The 23,550-nt window shown below is 46.1% G+C and overlaps 1 protein-coding gene across 1 annotated transcript in view; it reads left to right on the forward strand.

Moving 5' to 3' along the window:
* The window catches only part of LOC132448320 (low-density lipoprotein receptor-related protein 1B-like), a 191,513-nt gene that overhangs the window by 145,352 nt on the left and 22,611 nt on the right, over nt 1–23,550 (forward strand). The window contains 17 exon segments of the mRNA XM_060039484.1: nt 283–470; nt 1,971–2,154; nt 2,671–2,756; nt 5,374–5,496; nt 7,692–7,873; nt 8,166–8,365; nt 8,932–9,120; nt 10,312–10,460; nt 10,964–11,057; nt 12,137–12,253; nt 12,600–12,719; nt 13,665–13,784; nt 16,203–16,319; nt 17,581–17,687; nt 20,779–20,911; nt 21,683–21,789; nt 22,798–22,930. Of these exon segments, the coding sequence (XP_059895467.1) occupies nt 283–470; nt 1,971–2,154; nt 2,671–2,756; nt 5,374–5,496; nt 7,692–7,873; nt 8,166–8,365; nt 8,932–9,120; nt 10,312–10,460; nt 10,964–11,057; nt 12,137–12,253; nt 12,600–12,719; nt 13,665–13,784; nt 16,203–16,319; nt 17,581–17,687; nt 20,779–20,911; nt 21,683–21,789; nt 22,798–22,930 (2,349 nt within the window).

Here is a 23,550-nt window from a genome sequence, read left to right on the forward strand (position 1 = left end):
ATATTGATCTGTCATAAACCAGAAAAAAAAAGTGGTATTTTCCAACATGTGCCAAAAAGTGCCCTTGACAATTTCCAGAAGGCAACTAGAAAATGTTATACACTGGAGGGGGAATAAAAAACATTGTCAAAAATTGGCACATCTCCTACCCTGGCGCCCGCCCACCTGAGGATACGTGTGTGTTATTCAGGCCCCCTGCGATGATCAACGCGCCCATACGTTTCTTTCCTCCTCTGTGTCCATCATCGTCTCTCTACTTCCCTTTTTTCCCCCCCCTCACAGGGAGTCTGTGCAACGGCTCCTTCTTCATGTGCTCCAACGGCCGCTGCATCTCTCAGGCCAGCCTGTGCGACCGGCGCTCCGACTGCGGCGACGGCTCCGACGAGAGGAACTGCGACGTCAACGAGTGCCTGAACCGCCGGGTCAGCGGCTGTACGCAGGACTGCCAGGACCTGCCCGTGGGCTACAAGGTAGCGGCCCCGGACACGCAGGCCGACTCTCGGGGGGGGGGGGCTGGCTCTGTGGTCAACATGAGCCCGACATAAGGCCCCCAAGCCGCACCTCATGAGCTCCTCCCATCGGATACATAATTAAACACGGCGTCAATGTGAAACACGACGGACACACGGATGACGTGTGTTTGCGGGCCTATTGTTGTCCCGTCATTCCCTAACCGGTATCCAACTTGAGCTACTACACCCGTCAACCAACTTTTCCTTTTTCTTTCATTTCCCGATCCCAGTTCCCTCCCAAGTATTACGTCAGAAGTTTGGAGAGCTTGTTCCTCCATCTTTAATCCATCTAAAGGGATCGTCTGTGGCGTGGCCATGAATGATTAATGAGAGATAATAAATAAAGCCCCCGCTGTCTACATGATAGAGCACACACACACACACCCACACAAACACACGTGCACGTGCGTGTGCACACACACATACACCAGCCGTGTGTGCGAGTAGAACACACGCACGTGGCACACAGACACACAGCCATAAATTATTTTCATGTTACAAAAGTGACCTTGATGGCTGTAATGTGGTTCTGAATAGCGCGGGGGAGGATGCAAGAGCTGGCGTGTTTCGAACACACGGATCTGACAGGTGTGTGTGTGTGTGTGTGTGTGTGTGTGTGTGTGTGTGTGTGTGTGTGTGTGTGTGTGTGTGTGTGTGTGTGTGTGTGTGTGTGTGTGTGTGTGTGTGTGTGTGTGTGTGTGTGTGTGTGTGTGTGTGTGTGTGTGTGTGTGTGTATCTGGGTCAAGGTCCAGATCGCGCCGCCGCGATCTAGCGGTCATCACCGTTGTCAGAGAGTGTCTGTCTGACACACACACACACACACACACACACCCTTCTCCCCTCCGTCTTCCTCACACCCACCCCCAAGCTCATGGCTTAAAAAATAATGGCAGTGATGACATTATCCCAAACGACACAAACACCACACACACACACAACCATGGTTGTTTGTGGTGGGGGGGGGGGGTTATCCCTTCCTGGCCTGGACATACAGATCAGCACCAGTGAGACTTGAAGGCTATAACTTTGGATAAGGAAGGGATTTGAACTGGCTCCAGTCCAGCTGATAGAAGCACTTTTTTATTTTCGCTCTGGGGTTGGCTGGCTAAAGCAGAGTGTATATATATATATATATATATATAAAATATATATATAAAATATATGCCAAAGTATATATATACATATATACTTTGCCATATATAAAATGCTATATATATATATCTGCAACAAAATAGCATAATATATATGGCACAGTGTGTGTGTGTGTGTGTGTGTGTGTGTGTGTGTGTATATATATATATTATGCTATTTTGTTGCACCGTTATCACTCCTCAGACCATCTATACCACGACAATCCTGTCATCATATTTGACGTAAAAAAAAACAACGTCCGTTTGCGTGTGGACCAAAGAACGCACCAAACCGTCCGACTGTCACCTGTGTCCAACCCCTCTTCAGTGCAAGTGCTGGCCAGGCTTTCGGCTGAAGGACGACGGGAAGACGTGCGTGGACGTGGACGAATGCTCCTCCATCCTTCCCTGCAGCCAGCGATGCATCAACACCTACGGCTCCTACAAGTGCCTGTGTGTGGACGGCTACGAAGCGTTGGAACGCAGCCCCAACGTCTGCAAGGCTCTGTCAGGTGAGCCCTCGTGGAGGGGATCGCCGTCGGCGACGTGTCCTCGTGATAGAGGTTTGAAACCCAGGCGAAAGGTTTACGGTTCGAAGCCCCCGTTGTTGGTTTCGGTGTAGCTGCTGTTTCTTCAGTGTTGTTGATGTCGTACTTTTTTGTTCTGCACCAAAAAAAAAAATCTACATTTCACCTTGCGCAAATGTTCCTATCAAAGCTATCAAATTAGATTTCCGGAGAAGAGGCATCTCTCTAATCTTCTGTCAACCTTGTTTTTTTGTCAATGGTTGTCATGGCACCATGGTGGAACAGTAAAGCAAATTTTTCCGAACTAGTCCATGGCCGTCCTCCATTTGAATAATAAATGTATTCTGGATCTAGCCCAACACTTCAGAGAGTGCCTCAAGGGCTCAAAGGAGAGAAAATATGAAAACCATTCATACAACTTGGTTATCGGTGGTTAACCTATGTTGGAGAAGTCCTTTGTCTGTAACATCAAGCCATGCACTCCCTTTCCCCGTCTTCCAGCCGAAGAGCCTTTCCTCATCATGGCAGACCACCACGAGATCAGGAAGCTGAGTGTGGATGGCTCCAATTACACCATATTGAAACAGGTGAGAGATGTCTGCTTCGTTGGACGTGTTTTGAAAAGCGCCGTGAGGCACACCTCAAAACACCTCAGCACTTTAACCAGGCAAGCAAAAGAAAGAAGAATCACAAATAACTGAAGTTTCCAAACTACTGTACCAATGTTTTTACTTTGGTGGTGGGATGAATACAGTACAGTGTGAATGTATCACCTTTTTGTTTTAGCAATAGAAACCCCTGTTATTCAAATGAGCCTTCCGCCAACAGATGCAACTCTATAATTTTACGAACTAAAGGAGTGATTCATTTACACCTTTTTTGTTAACATTGTGGCTGTTGTCGTGTTGATGCCTTTTTTTTCTACAGAGAATTATTTTTTTTGAATCCACATGCCCCATGACCACGGTTGATTGTAACGACAGAGTCAAACACACGGTTAAGCGGCAGTGAGCTATCACTACAATGCGCTCCACGTCAAGGCGATCTAACGAGAGCGATAAAGTTTAGCTCTCGTACCACTTAGTGCGGTCACAATTAAGATGTGCTGTGCCGTGGATCACATAACCAGGGCGCTGGTCAGGGCCACTTTGAGAACACTCTAATTTTCTGCTCATTTCAGTGGGTCAATGGTGCTGAGGAGTGAGCCATTTTATGCACTCGGTTTTTATGTGTTCGTTTAAGAGTCTCGGTATAACGGCTCCTGATCTAAAAATTGATTTTCATGCTGTCATTTTATCCGTGCTTTTTATTTTTCATTTTTCAGTTTAATTTTTAGTTTAATATTCATTTTTTTGATGGGGGGTATACTTATAACAAACTTTCAGATGCTTTTACGATTGGTACTTTAGGGCTCGCCACACTTTCACACTTTGTTAATCCACCGGTGGGAAATTCCGGTTCGAGCTAGGATTTACTTTCCAAAGCTGTTATATCAGGGAGTTAAAACTTGTAAGCCTGTTTTGCACGTGAGACCTTTTACTCATTCTTAATGTCACCTCAAAACTGGCATGCGCATGGGGGTGCGTCGTTAAATAAACGAGTGCATTACCTTCCTCGGTATCCTCCTCTGGTAATATCCCAAATAGCGATTACATAACCCCATCGTAGGTGTGTAATGTAGCATAATGTCCTCTGACGTCAAGGGGGCTTTGGCAATGACAATATGTGTCATTGCCAATATATTCCCTGCATTATGATGTCCCAAACTCCCACCGAGCCCCCCCTCCCTCTCCGACCGTGGAAGCGCTATTTCCATCATTGACGGGTCGCAGTGGGGCGAACCCGGTCGGGGCTTTGAGTCTTGTCTGTTAATTATCACAAATCACCATCTGGGATTTAAATCGAGCCCCTTGCCGTCCCCATTGTCTCCTCCCGGAGCCCCGTTATGCTCTCGTTTAGCTCCCCGATGCTCCTCCGTCCGGAGTGTTTCTCGCCAGCCACAATTCACTTTAATCGCCGCTCGCCTCGCTTTAATGGACGCCAGAGTGGGAGATATGCATATGTTTCCGCTAAGTGGTCCTGGCAGGATACTCCGTTGACCTCACCTCACTTTACCATGCCGTTACTTACTTTACGCTGTTCGGGAGATGGCTTCGCACCGCTCTATGTAGATCTCCTAATGAGACGATTGCGTTTAATGCCCTGCCACCCTCAGCCGATCTCAGCGCCGAGCAGGCGGCGCCGAGGCGTAAACAACGTCGGCAGACGACGCAAACCGTCGCAGGCTCTCGCCGTAACCGCCTTAGCCAGCGCAGCAAGAGTCTTGAGAGTGTCGTCGACAGGAATAGGACTTGTTTCGGGGCCGCGTTGGCACCTGCATGCTACGGCATTCTCGGTTGCATGAAGTCATCCGATATAGCCTGTCAGATTCCTCCCACCTTCTCCTCTCCCCACACCTTCACCTTTCCTTGACACGCGCCACGGGAGGTGTTTGGGAAGGGGACGGGGTAGGGAAGGGAAGCCGTGTGACGGATGTTGATTTGTGCTAGCATGACACGGCGGCGACGGTAGCTTCCTGGTCCCGTTCGACGACGACGCTGCCGCTTTGATCCACGTCCTTAGACTCCCTTTGCGTTGAAGCTAACTGGGTTGTGGTTGTGAAAATGAAACAAGTATTTTGATGGTAGACTTGAATGGAGGAAAGCTGGGAGTTAAGCATCCTTATTAACCTCGTCTGTTGGCGTGTTTTGTTGCCGCGGCGGTTGCCATGCAGAGAGCAGGAAAAGCTTTCAATTAAACGGACAGCTCCTCTGCTGTTTGTCTCAACAGCTGCTGCCGGCATCTGGCTACGGCACATTGTACAACAGTAGACCCTGCTCATTAGGGAAAATGAGTGTATGTCAAAAGTTTGGGCTAAAATTAAATCAAAATAGTATGATGCATGAACTCACTATCTGTCAGTCATTATCCTCCATTATTCATTGTCGTCTGCACCGTTTTGTGTGTGTGCATGCACGTGTACACACACAATCTGGCTATAGGCACAACTACAGTACCGCAACGCACGCCATAGTGTTCTCATAGAAAAACGCCTTCACTACTCTTTACCCTGAATACAACGTGTATCCATATAGAAAAACCATGCCTTTCTCCTTCAACCCAACTCTCTCTCTCTCTCTGTCCCTCTCCCCCTGTAATCCCTAGGGTCTGAACAACATCATCCACATAGACTTCGACTACAGGAAGGAGTTCATCTACTGGGTGGACTCGACCCGGCCCAGCGGACGAAAGATCAACCGGATGCGTCTCAACGGGAGCGACCTCAAGGTACCCAGGGGGTCTGTTTGCCGCGTGGACCCCCACCTTATGGTGTCCACTGTCACTGAAGACCCCACAGCTCGTGTCCCCCCCACTCTAGCCTGCACAGACGGCCCTTGTCATGTCCTCCTCAGCATCAACACGCGCTGCTCTTTTTGATGGCTGCGTATTCGTTTTTTTTCCTTTTTAATCTCGTGCCATCTCATTACGGATATGCAAGTCATTAACGATTATGCTCTATCCAGCCCTGCGTCAATACCCCGGACCTGGCCATTAGTGTCAAGCTGAAGACTTGTGTCTTCCTCCCCTCTTCTTTTATTTATTTTATAGATGTTATAATGGCGTTTAAGTGCCTGCAGCCAACAGCCTGTCTGCTTCGTAATGAATGTAAACGAATGGCACTGATAACACGGTTGGCCTTAAGACGGAGGTAACCCGGCTTCAAGGCACTCTATGCAATCACCAAGGTCTGCCGAGGTCACCGGATCACAGCACGGACGTTGGGACTCTCGGTAGATATTAGCATTGGCGTGCGAGTCGGTGTGTTGGTGGGTGGGTAGTGGGGGGAGCAGGGGAGTGACAAAATGCTAATTTGGCTGAATGAACTCCCACATTCTCAGTTTGAGGCCGCGCCGCAGCTCTGTGTGAGCACAAACTGTTTAAGATACAAATCAGCCCTCAACCACAGTGGCTAATTAGCGTAGCCACGGAAACCCCATGCCAATCCTCTACGCCCACCCTACAATGAGTAAGAGGAGGGTTGGGCCATTAAAACAAATTAAATAGATCCATTATTATGGACTCGTTTTTGCCCACATATAACAGCGTCAGCTATAGCGCACATATTACCCACCATCGTGCAAACAGATGATGTGCGAAACTGTCAGTAGCAATGATTTATATTTAAAACGAGAAACCCACTACTGTTGTGAGAGTAAACACTGATGACTTTAAAAACTGAAATACTGCTCGTCTTTAGCACGCATGATTGATCACTAAACAACCACCAAGGGCACTTTTCAAGACACCTGTTTCGCTTTGCTAAACATAAAACTCTTGTCACAGCCCCAAGGTGATTCTCTATTTTTTCTTTTCGGGGGGGGGGGTTGTTTGAAACACCATGGGCCGCATACTTTGGTGAATTCAGCCGTTTGTTTATGTGTTTGATGAGCTACATTTTAAAATGTTGACATTTCCCGCCGCTTAACTTTAATTTCCACATCAAGCGATGATGTGAATCCTTTCAGAGAGATGCCAGCACCGGGGGAAGTGAAAGCCTTGAATGTTGAATGCAATCTCTCCTTTTTCCCCCCCTGGGGGAGTGGGGGGCCCTATGATGGAAACCCCTCGATCTGTGACATTTGGAGCCGACTCCTTGAAGCCACATTGAGATGGAATTGCTGTATAATAGGGGTTCTATTCTATTGCCAATGCTATATATTTTCTTGCAAATTATGACAGAGAGGACCTCAAAGCATATTGTGTCCCTTAATGGCAGATTGCACGGGTGACGAGAGTTTGAAACAGTGTTTTTTTAAGCCGTCGGTTTTATCTGCCAGCTGGCGCAAGCACTGTTTATTCCAGGCAACTGCTTTTTTTCTCCCCATTCAAATTCAAAGGCGAGGCTATCTCAATGATGGAGCGCTGGGATGGCGATGGAATGTTCTAGAATTCATATTTTTTTTTCCCTTTCATCATGGAACCGCTCTCAGTCAGACGTTGTTTAATAAGTTGTCCCCGACATCGCTCTTTGTTGTTTCACTCCCTCTCTCGTTTTCTCCCTGCATATCAATGATTTGCTCACTGACACTAGTCCGCTCACTTCTTCTCTAAAGGATAGATTGGCCGCTTTGCAACCCATAACTTGTTTCAAATGCTCATTCCCGTTATGTGCATACTCCTTGCGTTAAATAGCAGAAGTAGTAGTAGAACATCTTCAACAGCATAACCATAAGCCAGCTCTGACTTGGCCTCAACATTTGAATTTCTGCCATCTGTTTGTCAATCAGATAATCAACAACGCTGTGTGGCAGTGCAGAATGTATATGTATATGTATTTGTTGACTTATACTGACCTTTACCCACACCTTGCTGTCGAGGATAAGTGATAGTGAAAACTGTGATTGTGGAATACAGGTGATGTATTATAGTTGATCATTTAGTTGAACATGAACCCGTCGATCCAATGTAATCCACGTCCTCAGGTCGTCCACAAAACGGCAGTTCCCAGTGCCTTGGCGGTGGACTGGATCGGGAAGAACCTGTACTGGTGCGACGTGGAGAGGAAGACCATGGAGGTGTCCAAGGCCAACGGCCTCTACCCCACCGTCCTGATCAGCTCCGGACTCAAGAACCCCACCGACCTGGTCCTCGACCCCCAGACCGGGTAGGCCCCCTGTCCGTTCACACCCCAAAGCACGCCGCACCAACAAGGACACACACTTGTTGCTGCACTGCAGTCGACACACACACGCACGCACACGCGCGCGCGCAATATTTCCTGAAGATTGATCGTCGCTCTGACTCGCAGTGAACCTGCTGATGAATAATTCACGGCGCCGTGGCGTGCGGAGGGCCTTGGCGTTCGCACACTTATCATGTCTATAATGTTAAGGGCCATGTTAATCTGGTTTTCACCGGCGGGGGTTCTGACTTTGTTGGAACCTGTCCACCGCCAGGTACGTGTTCTGGGTAGACTGCTGCGAGGCGCCGCACATCGGGCGTATCGGCATGGACGGCAGCGGCCAGGTGGTCATCATCGACACGGAGATCTATAGCCCCATGGCTCTCACCATCGATTACACCACGAAGCGGCTGTACTGGGCCGATGACAATCACATCCTGTTTGCCAACATGGACGGCGCCCAGAGACGCAAAGGTGAGGCGCGTCATTTTGGCAACACCGACGGACAATAATTGGCCACTTAGTTGAGTAAATCTTGGACGGTGACGAGTTGTAATTCAACGCGGGACTCAAACAGCCCGGCCGTACGCCGTACGAAGCTCGTTCAACCCGGGACATAAATTATTCCTGGAACTATTAATATCTAATCTGCATCAGATGGGATCCATCAGCGTGCTCAGATTAATGACAGAATATTGAGGGATTGACATGATTTATGAAGTAATTTAAACCTCTGTCACCATGGCTTTGCATAACATAAATTGTTCATGTTTCAGTGGGGAAATAAAGGTTATTATGAGCAGCGTTCCAAGGACTTCCCCACATGGGCGCTCATGTCGTGGGCTTCTATAATACATCAAATTACAACATGAAATTGTTTTTAATTTGATCATCAAAAGTTTCACACAGTGCCACTTCAGAAGCTGATGCACGGTGCGACTGGGGGTTGAGAGGTGGATGCTAGGTATCAAAAGTGATTTATTCCATTGGATCACTGTCTCCCTGGGATACTCACTGCCCTTTTATTCCCCTGCCTTCAGTGTCGTACGATCACATCCAAGGGGTGATGGCCCTGACCCTGTTTGAGGATTTCGTGTACTGGACGGATGGGAAATCCAAGTCACTGCGACGGGCCCACAAGACAAGCGGCGCCCAGGCCATTGAACTCCTCAACTCATGGCAAGCGATCAAATCCATCAAAGTCTACCATTCCCTGCGTCAGCCCGAAGGTAGGAGAAGGCTGAGAGACAGCACACCTGTTGTTAGTTCCCGTCCCCCTTTGGCCTTGGTTTAATTGATTGTGTGTAATGTGTGCATGTGATGTTCCTGCTGCTGGGGCAGGCTCGTGTCTGTTCAAAACTATTATAGATGACTATATTATGTTTGTTTAGAGGCATTTATTTATATGTTAATACCATTTCTACCATTACAGTTCATCCATAAACCGCAATTGCTCATCATGCAACAGACCATCCGAAATCCATGTGAAAAATATGTTTCAGTTCCACTAAGTTTGATATCAAGAGAGGTCGTAGGAGTTGTCGGACAAAACGTTCGACACGCCAGTCTTTACGTTGAGGTCTCGAAGCCTGACCCAGACATGTCGGGCTGCGACGGGTACAACAGCCTGATCCGATGTCCCGACGTTCATAATCGCCCAAAACGCTGAACGCTTTTCGGAGACGGCAAAATGGTGTTGGAATGTTGGAATCAGGCTGAACTTGTGGAGCCTGATTCCGGCATTAAGCGGCTTAGCTTACCTAATTGTAAGATTGTAAAAGCGCTACTCTGGAACTAGAAGCCTTCTCCTTCTACCCCCCTTAATTTTGCTTTAATAATTTAGTTTGGCCTTCAAAGAAAAGTTTGGATAATTCAAGGATGGCTATGATAAGAAAAGTCAGTTTTAAAAAGAAGCAATCTTCGGGACCGCCTGAGACTGGCAGAATATTCCCTGCTTTGCGAGATGGGTAGGAATTGTAGAAACTTGCCGTGAGATATCGCTCACCCCACACACTCCTGCTTGTTACCGAAGTGGAGGAAGCAACACAAAGCACCGCAGATAATCATTGTCCTTTGTTTTCTCCCCTGTGGAGCCATTACGGCCCGCCACCGCTACAGAAGGTGCGTCAACACGTCGAAGGGCTTTTCCAAATACTATGTCTGGCCACCGCAAAATCTAATTACAGCAGCGGCAGGGCTCGATGTTGTGCCAAAACACACACACACACACACACACACACACACACACACACACACACACGGCTTGTAGCGGTGTGAGGGTTGCCCTTGCACCGCACACGGGCACACATCCCTGCCCATGTGCGGCGCTCATCGCTCTGCTCATTACGTCGTGCGCACGCGGCCACACCGCCGCCCCCCCCCTGATGTGATTCTCGTCTACGTGTTCTCTCCTTCCGCAGTCCCCAAGCATCAGTGTCAGGTTGCCAATGGAGGGTGCAGCCACCTGTGTCTCCTCTCCCCCGGCGGGGAACACAAGTGTGCCTGTCCCACTAATTTCTACCTGGCGGCGGACAATAAGACCTGCCTGTCCAACTGCACCTCCAGTCAGGTTAGTTCAAGTCGAACTCGCTCGCACTGTTCCAGATCAGCGGCGCCCCTTTGTTGTTGGTGCCGTTGTTACATCCCTCCCTAAAGGCAAATGAGTTGCTGTTGTGTTTTTTTTTTTTTTTTTTTTGTCGGCTTCCCTATGGGGCGTACTCTTTTTGTTCCTGCTGGCTGTTAGCCTGCTCCTGTGGTATAGCTAACCTCTTTGAGGTGGCATATTGATATATGCTCTGGCTTTGAAGTGCCTTCATCTTGTTTCCATGTTCACTCTGAATTTGATGGTGTGTGTGTTGTTTGTGTGCGAACGGCCTCATGTGGCCTTTTGTGTGTGTGTGTGTGTGTGTGTGTGTGTGTGTGCGCGTATGTGTGTGTGTGTGTGTGCGTGCGCCACATGCCTGTGTGTACATGTGTTGACTAACTGTTTTCTTGTGTGTATTTTCTTGTTTCTTGTGTGTGTGTGTTGATGTGTGTGTGTGTGTGTGTGTGTGTGTGTGTGTGTCCCAACAGTTCCGCTGCGGGACTGACGAGTGCATCCCGTTCTGGTGGAAGTGTGACACGGTGGACGACTGCGGCGACGGCTCGGATGAACCAGCTGACTGCCGTGAGTCTGCCAGACGCTCCCCGGTGTTGTCATGACAACCATCGGTTGCTTTGACTAATGCATGATCCTGCAGAAAAAACATCAGATTTGTCGATTACTTTTTCTTGAACATTTCTTTTTACTTATTTTATGTATTTTGTTGAGTTTCTATATTAAATGAGTTTCGAGTTCAATGGTGAGTTACTTAATGTCAGCCAGTGATAACACGCATTGGGTTTAAATATAATATAAGTTAACTGGTGGTCACTCTGTCATTTCTAAAATATAGTTAGTGGAACAAACAAACTTAGTTAAAATATTCCCTTTCCAAATGTATTTCTTCACATTGGTTGTGGTGGATACCATAAAAACAAGAAGGAACCAAGTCCATTTCCAGTTTTTGGAGATAATTTTCTCATCTGGACACCAGATAACAGAATTGTCCTTCAGGACTCTGGTGCCCAGGTTTGAAAGTCTCCCAGGAAAAGGCTGGGGCGTTAAAGTAAATCACAAATTTCTAACTCTGTGAAAATAAATTAAGTGAGTCTCCGCTATCTTTCCTCGCCCTTACTTTCATCAGATCCTTCTGCCAGGAGCAGGAATAATGTGTTTTCAGGGAATCAGTCTACTCAAGACTGAATCCACTTCTTTCCAAGAACAGCCAAAGATTACCTGGAAAGGTTCTCGTCTAGTGTTTTTAAACATGACCGCGTCTGTGCCCAAGGAAAGTGTTGACGCACAATTTAAGTACAACTACAGCTCATAATGTCTAATTAGTAATTATCAAATTGGGTTGGTAATGACTGGGATATTGCTGTTACCCATTTGGCAAGGACATTTCATATGTTTAAAAGTGATTGAAAACCAGCCTTTGTGCGTTTACTGCTGCTGCAGAAAAACACAAGACGCAAACACATCCCTTCACATGCCTCCCCTTGTACTTGTATACATATTTAATCCACACTTCCCTTTTGTAGTGAATGGTGCCAACTAAGATTGGGATCATGTGGAAATGGAATTCTGTGGCAAGAAGATGCGCTATGATTGATTGAACAATTTTATACTTTTTTCTTCTTTTTTTTTTTTCCTTCCCCATAAAGCGGAATTCAAATGTCAACCGGGACGCTTCCAGTGCGGCACGGGTCTCTGTGCGCTCCCTCCCTTCATCTGCGATGGAGAGAACGACTGCGGAGACAACTCGGATGAAGCAAACTGTGGTAAGGGGGGGGGGGGGGGGGTGGGTGAGGACCTTTTAGAAACCATTGCCAGTGGGGAGCTGATGGAAGATGGAGTGAATAGTGTAATAATAGTTATTACAACCCAAAATTAACTCGACAAGTACACACACAAATTGAGTTTCACGTTGATTCCACTAGTTCTGCACGGAAAGGAATACAAAGAGACAACTGTGTTGTGTTTCTGTTTAATCCCTGTTAAATCGAGATTGGATAGCCGTCGATGTTCAAATCGAAATCTTAAATTTATGAAAAACAAGGTTTGCCTTAATGACCAAAGCCTTAACGATTCTAATAGCTTAATAAGATACTGTTTCCCCTCCTCCAGAGACGTACATCTGCCTCTCAGGCCAGTTCAAGTGCAACAAGAAGCAGAAGTGCATTCCTCTGAACCTGCGCTGCAACGGTCAGGACGACTGCGGCGACGCGGAAGACGAGACGGACTGTCGTGAGTAGCGTTGCCGTCCCGTTGATGTTACGTCCAACTCGTAGCCAGTACTTTGCAGTATGCAGTGTTCGCAATATTTCAGCTTTTTAGATTTGCAAACGTGCCTGACAAATCAGTCATTTCAGCCATTTTATTTTATACTTTGCCCCCTTTATCCTGACTCGAATGGCTCAAAAAGCGAGGTTGGAGTTACTTGTCTTCATTCGACATTTTTTTATTACAATCACTCCATTTCGGAGCAATGAATCGACTGTGCACCGTCATGACACAATGCGGTCCGGGGCTCGGTGTTCTAGGAGTGGTGTCTGGGTATTAGATCTCTGTCAGGAGCAGGGATGTATGAGAACGGAACTACACAGCCATGATCTAATGCCAGCTATCAGAACATCGCACCTCCATCAGGTGTTTCAGACTGCCACATACGTCTTGCGTGCGATTCCAGGGGAGGAGGTGAAAGAGCTGGGGGGTGGGTGGGGCTGCGGGTGGGGGGTGTTGTTAAGCTCTAATTAAGGGGAAGGCTAATTACTCAACCGAAGCCACCATCAATAGGCCTCAAGCGTGAACGGATGAGGCATTGAATTCATTTTTTGGGGTTTTTGATCATCACACTATTGTAATGATAACATCCAAAATTACTGTATGTCAGGTCACATTATGGTGTTATAAATTGCCATCCTGCTTTCGGATAATAATACGTTGAAATATTATCTCGATAAAAAAAAAATGAAAGGCAGCAGTAAGTAGCGGCCCCGGGGTATTTTACGTTTTTATGTCGTGACTTTATTTTAAATTATTATTTTAATTGAGCGATGGCATGCTGAGTTACTGTTCACGATATTGAATGGCTCCACCCTCATGGCTCCATCCTTACGGCTCCACTTTCACGGCCCCTCCGTTCTCTCCACCCCCCATCTCCACCCCGCCTCCCCATGTCTCCGTCCCCAGCGGAGAGCACCTGTTCCCCGGATCAGTTCCAGTGCAAGGCGTCCATGCACTGCATCTCCAGGCTGTGGGTGTGCGACGAGGACCCCGACTGTGCCGACGGCTCCGACGAGGCTAATTGCGGTGAGTTGTGAAAAAAGCACCACTTGAACACTCTTGTTTTTGTCCCCCTTTTAGAGCTCAGTGGGAGAGAGAGGGAGAGGGAGAGAGGAGGAGAATTCTGATTAGGAAATTAACCAATTTAACACTTGGGTTCTCTTCGGTTTATTTGCCTGCCGAACTTCTCTTTCTCTTTCTTTCTTTTTTACTTTCTTTTTTCTGTCTATCTTTTTTTTCCCTCCCCCCATCGGCTCTCGCTCTCGCTCTCTCTCGCTCTCTCGCTCTCTTTCCTTCCTTGAGAGAACTAGCGTGAAGGACTTCCATCCGTAGACATTGAGAGAAGACAATATACCTTCAAATTGTTCATACAAACAGTCCCTTTAATTCTCTTTCAACCTTCCCAGATAAAAATACCCGCACAATAGTTTTTGTATTAATGGGTCGGTCCCGTTTTTCACTTTATTTTGACCAGGCAAAATACCATGACAACGTATTGTGGCAGACATATTTTATTTGTGTTGAATTGAACCTGGCAGGCATGCACCGTTAAAAAAAAGTATCCTTTGAGGGAAGATGGCACATTCACTCAGCCAGCAGGCAGACACAAACAAGTGAATCAACTGAATGTGAACTTCCCCTTGGATCCAGAAAATGGCACAAATGGCAAAAGGAGGAATTATTATGTATATGGTAAGTGGTGAATGTCTGGGCACAGTCCGATTCTCTCTCAATAAAACACAAACTATGGAACGATATACTGTATGCCCAAGGTACTCCTCTTGATCTACGTTTCCATTTCATCTCTTGTTCAAAGGCTTAAGTTGTTTTGCAAACACACACGTAATGTGTGTGTTTTGGCACAGTGTAGGCTAAATTTGTATATAGAAAAACTTGACAACTTTGATGAGATGACGACTTCAATTCAGATTTTCCTTTCAGCAGCTAATTAATTTCTGTTTTTTCTTGCGTTTCTTTTGTGTGTAAAACCTTCATGATGAAAATCCTCATAGTTTGGCTCGAATCCTTTGACATTTGAGACCTTGGTTAAGCCTTGTTATACCAGGATTTTATGTGATATGTTATGTTTTGTTAAGAGCCACAGCGAACATATTTGCAATTATTCTCACCATCTCTACAGTACATCAAATATTCATCAGCCAAACACCTCTGTCAACACATTGCGCGACACAGGAAAATAATGCTAATGTCGCGTCATCGTGCTTTTCACATTCAATTACCAGAGCCCGTAAAAGGAACTTTGGCTTGTGGGGATAGCATGGTAATGAGGCCAGTTGAACTGTGTGTTTGTGTGCGTGTGTGTGTGTGTGTGCAGGTGTGTGAGTGAATGCGTGCACGTTTGTGTATGTGTGTGTGATGGCACTGTTTTGTGCTGTGTCACCGTCTCTCCTGCGCTCCAACAGACGGAGCAGTCGGTAATGAATTGCAGTCTCCCTCCCTCCAACCCCACCCACCCCACCCAAACCCAGACCCCCACCCACCCCACCCCACCTCTCTTACGTTCCTGTCGCTCCAGCCCAGCGACGCTCCGTCCCGCTCAATCTTTTTTCCTCCTGCCGTCACGGCAGGGAATGGAAGCCGGCGAGAGACTGTCACAGAAGTGCTTGGATGTGGGAGTCTGGAGCCGTCCCCCCGCGCGCCGATAACCGCTTTAGGCCGCGACATGGGGCCTGACTCAGCCCTTCATTGAAATGTTTTTGTTTCCTTTTCTCTTCTTGTTTGTTGGGAGAATGTTGAGATTTGAGAATAATTGCAGTAAGGGTTTATTGCGTTTCTTCAGGGGGGGTCTTTTCCGCGGCGTCAGCTTGAATGAAGCGTTAATTAAATCGCTATGTAGTGCTATATGTATTTATGAAGCACTATGCAAATAGTGTAAATAGTTCCGCTAACTTAATTGATTTTGGAATTGTGAATTCCGGCAGATGTGCAAAGATGTTTTAATAATTCATCCTGAATTCAAGGCTCTCTTTGATTAAAGCATATACAGACTGGTCGGAGTCCACACATTTAATCCGTTTGAATACGCCATCAGATCTAGGGATGGCACTTTCAAATATACTTGATGTTCAAATAATATGATAAGTTTTGTCTCCCTTCCACAACACTAAGCTTATCTCTCTTATCTCTGTTTTGAGGCCCATCTCCGCTTCTCCTTCAGGTATTTCACCTTGCAGCGTTTTAGCCTGGGGAGCGCGGGGGCGTGTTCGGAAACCGTGTGTCAGACTTGCCTGGGGAAACCCTGCAGGAACGTTGACTTCTCATGGAGAAAAAGAAGGCACACGCCATTAATATTCATGCGCTTTGAAGACATTTTGGTTTTCATGTATTTATTTATTATTTTTTGTGTCTGTGTGTGTGTGTGTGTGTGTGTGTGTGTGTTTGCGCCGTCATGTGGTGGTTTGTTTGCCCCGCATCCCGATGAAGATGAGAAGACCTGTGGCCCCCACGAGTTCCGCTGCGAGAACAACAACTGCATCCCGGACCACTGGCGCTGTGACAGCCAGAACGACTGCGGAGACAACTCGGACGAGCAGAACTGCAGTGAGTAGCCCCTTCTGCGTCGAGCTCGGCCCTTTCCACCTGCACCGCCACCGCCACCGTCGCCATCGTATCTACCTATCCCTACGTTGGCAGGTGACGGGGAGAGGTCAACCTCCGCCCCTATTTTCTCTAGCACCATCACCCTCACACCCTTTCATGGTTCTGTAATGCATGGCTGATCTTTCGAACAAAGACGTGTGACGCATGAGCCAGCCTGCGCACCTGATTTCATACAAGAGAGGTAAGGTTGTGGCCTTTGCTCTGGCTCTCTTGTAATGAGGACGTTTCGACTGAGGATGTGATGGCATCGTCTTGGTATGTGTCTTTGTGTGTGTGTGTGTGTGTGTGTGTGTGTGTGTGCATGGGTTTGCGTGTGTGTGTTTCTTGTTGTCGCGTCACATTTTCTCCCTTTTCTGCAGAGATCAACTAGCAAGGCTTCGATAACGCTTATAATTGAATCATCCATGCATCGAACCTAAGAAGAAAAAAACGAATGTTCACATAACTCGCTTTTATCTTCCTTATTGGGTTCGCATGCTCTCTCAGGACATGTGCGCAAGCATGCCCGCGATAGGCTGCTCCGCGCAGATCTGCTGAGTGTGCATCGCCCGTTTGATTTATTAGGTGCTTATTCCCAATACCTATTAATGTCACTTAAAATGCAAATAAAGGCCAGTCAAGTGTTGGACAAAGAATTAAGCAGGTGGGGCCCGGCCGACAGAAAGGGAAGTGGCAAATCAGATGGTGCTGCAAAGCCTGCTGGGAGCCTTCCTTTGAAGCACAGCTCATAACACACATCCTGCGTTGGCTAACAACCCATGATAACAAGGGGAGGGCCCAGGCCCGCACCATCGGATGCAGCTGTTTAAATGCGTCTTAATGCCATCCTGTGGGACCCAGGCTCCCTCTAAATGGGTGCAATGGCACTTGCCAGATTTTTGGCTTTGGGGACCGCGGGCCCCTCCAGTGCAAGACTGGCTGTGCATGCATTTGCATGCTGAGCAGCCTGGCCAGTTAACTCCAATTCCAATGCAGAAACGACTCTAATTAGCCTACAAATTGTTTGTGGATTCTGAGCCGATTCTTTGGGGTGAGGGGGGCTGTTTTTCCGGGGGGAAACTAATCCACGGCGTCGATGCAAGTGACATTTTTTCTTTATTTTTTGCAGGCAAAATTATACAGTTGACATTTTACAATTTAAGGCGCTGCTGTGGTGCTGCATCTTCATGATTGTTGTTTTCATTGTGTTTCTCTAACTCAGAGCCAGTCACTTGTAATCACAAAGACTTTCCGTGTTCCAATGGAGACTGCATCTCCTCGCGTTTCCGATGCGACGGGGACTACGACTGTGCGGATAACTCGGATGAGGTAACAGCAAGAAATTACCACATTATTGTTAAGCACTAAAGTCTTCCAGCTATTTTTCCACTCGGATGTGTTGTTTTAATATGCTGGCATCGTTTTAAAGAGCTATTGTGTGATACTTTGCAGCATTCGGAAAGGGAACAGCCTCACTGTACCTGGTTGGTTTGGGAATGACTCATTGTCCTGCCATTGCTAAAAAAAAAAAACTATTAGGTCGGCAGAAACACTGTCTGTAATTATTACAATATGCCAAAAGGGTGACAAGCACTAAATATACTCAATGACCGGGAAATGACTGATATAGGGCTTCAACCAACGTATTACTGCGTGGTTCTTTGTTGAACTAAGTTGCCCATATTATCTAGTGACCATATTACAATCGCTAAGTATGCAAACAGATATCATGCCCACGCTGTCAACAGATATTTCTTCCATTTGTACTGGGCTTTGTTTGTGTAAGGTCGCACCCACACATTATAAAGGGTTCATGCTTCGTTGGCCTCTCAACAGACAATTCACCAGTAATATATTGCTATGAACAGTTTTGAGATGCACACAGTGTCTCGTAATCCATAGGATAATATAAACATCCACTTGAATTCATTCATATATGTGCATAACATGTAGTAGCGCTGTGTAAATGTGAGCAAGATCTTAGATCTCATGAAACAGATCTCATGAACCTCCTGCTCGCTCAACTTGCCCTAAGCAGACTCTTCTCATAAAGTGACTTCCAGGTGAGTCTGAGAACCATCTAAACATGAAATCGATATTGGAGTTTCTGAAATCTTGGCTGAGCAGCCAAGTTACAAAAACAACAGCTGGGAAGAGTGCAGAGCAGCTATAAGAATCAGAAACCATGGTTAGCTTTTTAAAAGTAAAAGATGTGTAGCCAAGTGCCCTGGAGAATAGTGCACTGCAACAAAGATATCCATCTATCTATAAACATATACATATATATATAGATATATACTGACACACATAGCACAATTGACAGGTAAACTATGCTGTTAATGGCTTGCAAAAATAATTACCGTACAATTCTGCCAGTACAGATGATCTAACTGCTGCTGAATACAATTAAATATTCCCCTCTGTTAACTTTGCAATTACATACCTAATACATGCACACTGAATTTATGTTTTTTCTAATGTAATCATTGAACGATAATGATTTACTAATTTACTAATTAAATGATTTACTAATTATTTACAATTTACTAATTATCTCATGCTATGTTTAGGTTGATAAAACGCAAGTGCAGTCATTGAATCATGCTGTGTTATTTGACATGTCATGACGTGATATTATTGTCACGGAGTATTGGCTCATGTGAAACCGGTAATGTCTTGTATTATAAAAATGTAATGTAATTGACACTAAATTATTCAAATTGATTCCATTTCCACCAGTAATGTTGACAGAATATTCGGAAATAGAAAGTATTTAAAGCAACCTATTTCCAGACCTCTAATAATAAACCGCCCATGGAGTTTTACAATTGCACCCGGAACAGTTATGTTCCTCAATCACATTGAATGGAAACCATGATTAGCCAATTGCACAGCTCATTGGATTGTCAATTGACGGTTCTGCCAATTCTGTGTGCGTCACTCAAGTCCGTGGGTGGACCAATTTAAATACACTGCAGTTAAAGTCTAGTTTCCCATTCAAACCTGTTACACATATGAAATGACTAACGATTGATCATGTGTGAGGCAAAAACGTTATTGTTTGTCATGTTCAGCGGTGACTCAATATTCTGTCAAACCCATTTTTGGCTTCAAATATCAAATCGTCTTATATCTCTGTAGTGAATACTACATTAATTTTGGCCACAGGTAGGGCCCAGTCTTGGGCTACCTGATAGAGCTACTTTGCTGCTTTTCTCATCGAGCTCCCTTATTATATTGCATTTTCTTGACAAAGACTCAATTTGGCTTTGAAAACCTCGGTCGTCTGTCTGGAAGGCAGCCGAGGATGGGTCTCAGAAACACTCAGGAGACTGGAGTGGAATCAACCACAAGAATATTTTTCTTTGCTCATGTCGCAGGCAATCTAATGTGTTTTAATATAACAAAGGAGGTTCCATCAAAAAGGTAGGAGAGACAAGCAGATTAAGGACTCCTGTGGTAATATTCTGAAATAACTTTTGATGTGCTGCGTTGTTGATTTGATAGGATCATGTCAGAAAATCGATTCTTTCCTCTTTGGCATTTTACAATTAATATGCTAATGAAGTTCAAATAACACTTTTTTTTTTTATCAAGATAATTTGTTTTATTCTTACATGTTAATGTGTCGGGCATGACAATGTTAAAAATGTGTTGTAGTGCTGTCAACCAGCGCTCTAGAAACCAATTGAATGATTTGAAGTGAAACAAAACGTAAATATGCCTTCATCATGCAAGGCATGACAACATGTGGTTATTCTTCCCATCAAATTTCCAAGGGATGAACTAATAACGAAAATCAGGCCAGTCCGTGGAAATGAATTACTGTAAGATGCATAATTCAAGGACAAAGACTCGTTATTACCGTTCATTATCGGGGCTAATTTATTGCTCTGTTAAGCATTTTCACACCAATTTGATATGAAATCCCCTTCTATGCATAACAATGCACTGCTCATTTACAATTTAATGTGCATCCCCTGCCAATCGTCGCTTTCTGGGTCAGTGATATGATAGAAAGCGGGCCTTCTTCAATGGTTTCTGATTAGAAGTGGTCACCACGGATCGTCTTTACCCAGTGCTTATGATTGTCTGGTGTCGTCATGAACAGAGAAATTGTGTTTGTTGCTGCTTTTATTCTCTTTCCATACTTGAGCTCCTTGATGGTTCTGGTACTTGAGCAACCCAAGAAGATACCTCAGAGGTGAAATACACATTTAAGTGTATTTTTTATATACCACTTGAACGTAGAATATATATTGCGCGTGGCAGCCTATTTTCAATAGTAAATTATCTCAGCGCTGTCAGTGTTGTAGTGCAACCAAGGCCCCTGGTGTCTAATGGAGTATTGTCTCATGCTTTGAGGCTTCATGGAGATGTCCCTTTCTGAAGAGTGCTTTGTGCTCCTCTTTGTTTACAGAAGGACTGCGAAGCGCGCTGTGCGGATGATCAGTTCCGCTGCCACAACAACCTGTGCATCTCACTCAAGTGGCTCTGTGACGGACAGGAGGACTGCAAGACTGGAGAGGACGAGAGGAACTGCCAGGAAACAGGTTTTTCAAAATAAAACAATCAATGTTTTCAAGAAAAGAAATATGAGACGTGAATGACATACGGAACAACTGAATGTCAACCAAAGAGAAAATTGTTTGAAGAAATGTGAAATCTCTGTAAAAAAGAAAAGGAAACCCTCGATATATCAAATTTGTATACTAGTCCAGGGATTACACAAAAATTACAAGAAAAAGTAACCAGGGATCACTGGAAGCTTTTTTTTGGTGTATCCATTTGTAAAAAGATTCATGCTGCTCAACAACAGCGAAATCGACTGACAATTAAAGGATCCCCTCCTGAAAAGTGCGGTGTAATAGAAGCACAATAGCAACGCACAACAGCAACGCACAACAGCAACGCACAGCCGCAACCGGGCCTCCTGAGCAGATGCTGGTGCTCGCACGTTTTGTGAAGCCGAGTAGGCTTTGCAAGGCTGCTTGTTTCATCTGCGCCGCAGGGCTCCCACCGCGATGATTGGCCGCGTGTGTTAGCAAAGTGCTCCGACAGCCGACCGCTAAAGCACTTTGTTCAGCAGCAGGTAGCGAGTCGTGTGCTCCATCCGGCCACGGGGAACACGTCATATTTAAGAAGCCAACCAGTCCCTGCATCAGCAACACCCAACTTCTACCCTCTCCAAACACTTTGTGCTCCTCGTTTTGATTGCAGGTTTTTGTGATGTTGCGGTGTTTTGAGCAGGTTGAGCGGGACGGGGTTTGTGGGCGATTTTTAACGATTTTTCGGTCGATCTTGATGTTATCTGTGGTTCACAGCAGTCCCCTCCTGCTCGCTCAACGAGTACGTGTGTGCCAGTGGGGGGTGTGTGTCGGCCAGCCTGCGCTGTGATGGACATGACAACTGTCTAGACGGCTCAGATGAGGTCAGTTTGCTGAGCTCTGCACGCTTTTTATTTATTTTTTCCCTCCTTTTTTTTATTTTTTTAACAATATTAAGCTTTCAAATGCCACAAACAACATTCAAAAGGCAATAAGTCTGCGAAAGGCGCATACAGATACTATAGAGGACTAGCTGGGGTGTAGAACTGGTATTTACAATTCTAATGTGTTTACTTTGTGACATTCTATGTTCAAATGCAATATCGCCATCATGACTGTATACGTGTTTATCATCGTTGAAGTTATTAAGGTAAAGAGGTTGTGTGCAGCATCTAACACGTGTCGATACATATTTCTCCCAAATACATTTGCCATTGACAAAGCAAATCAAAGGCAGTTCATTCTTTCCACAATGCATGCATTACTATTATTATAATACCTGTGCATGAGTCAGGAAGAACATTAAGATCTCAGACAGCTCTCTGTCTGCATCTGGCTGTGGTTATTATCCCTCTATTAGTCAAGTTCTGATGCATCATTTTTTAAAGGCACCCAGTGCAACTTTATGTAAACATTCAATGAAAAATATACATTCAATTTCTAGTCTTTTTTACACGTAGTAAGTTTCAATAACTCCATACCATTACATATCGACATTCAAGGAGCAAAGATGAGACGTCGTTGTGTGGTGAGAACTGATAGAAAATCAGTAAACAACAACAATCGCCGGTGGGGAGAAGCCATTTTTCCATTGACTGGAAGCCTGCTTTATTTATTGTAGGTTACAAAAAATAAAGAAAATGGCGGCATTGTTGTTGTTATCGATTTTGTATCAGTTCTCACCACACAATGACGTCTCATCTTTGCTGCTTAAATGTCGGTATGTAATGGTATGGAGTTATTGAAACTTACTACGTGTAAAAAAGACTAGAAATTGAATGTTTATTTTTAAGCCTCGAAAGTTGCACTGGGTGCCTTTAACAAACCTTGAGCCCAGGGGGCACGGTTTGCCATTTTTTGGGGCGAAACCCATCTATGCTCTCTCTCTACAGATCGGCTGTGTGAAGGAGTGCAGAGAGGACGAGTTTCTGTGTCTTAACCGCGCCCACTGCATCCCGCGGCGCTGGCACTGCGACGACGTGTTCGACTGCGTGGACCACAGCGACGAGGAGAGCTGCAGTCAGGGTAGGGCGTGCGGGCCGTCGTCACGGTGACAACAGCGACAATGAGAGCTGCAGTCAGGGTAGGGCATGCGGGCGTCGTCACGGTGACAACAGCGACAATGAGAGCTGTAGTCAGGGTAGGGCGTGTGGCCGTCGTCACGATGACAACAGCGACGAGGAGAGCTGCAGTCAGGGTAGGGCGTGTGGCCGTCGTCACGGTGACAACAGCGACAAGGAGTGCTGCAGTCAGGGTAGGGCGTGCGGGCGTCGTCACGGTGACAACAGCGACAAGGAGTGCTGCAGTCAGGGTAGGGCGTGCGGGCGTCGTCACGGTGACCACAGCGACAATGAGAGCTGCAGTCAGGGTAGGGCTTGTGGCCGTCGTCACGGTGACAACAGCGACAAGCAGAGCTGCAGTCAGGGTAGGGCGTGTGGCCGTCGTCACGGTGACCACAGCGACAAGGAGAGCTGCAGTCAGGGTAGGGCGTGTGGGCGTCACGCTGCGCAACGCGTGGGCCCGCTGCATGCTGGGACGTCTGAAGTATGGCATGACACATCGGTTCACGGGTGAAAACCTCGCGCCGTTTGTACTCTTTCTCTCTGCACACTCCTGCATCCTACGCGGAAGTCTGCCTGGCGATG

This window comes from Gadus macrocephalus, chromosome 20 (genome assembly GCF_031168955.1).
Source record: "Gadus macrocephalus chromosome 20, ASM3116895v1".
NCBI classification, from domain to species: Eukaryota; Metazoa; Chordata; class Actinopteri; order Gadiformes; family Gadidae; genus Gadus; species Gadus macrocephalus.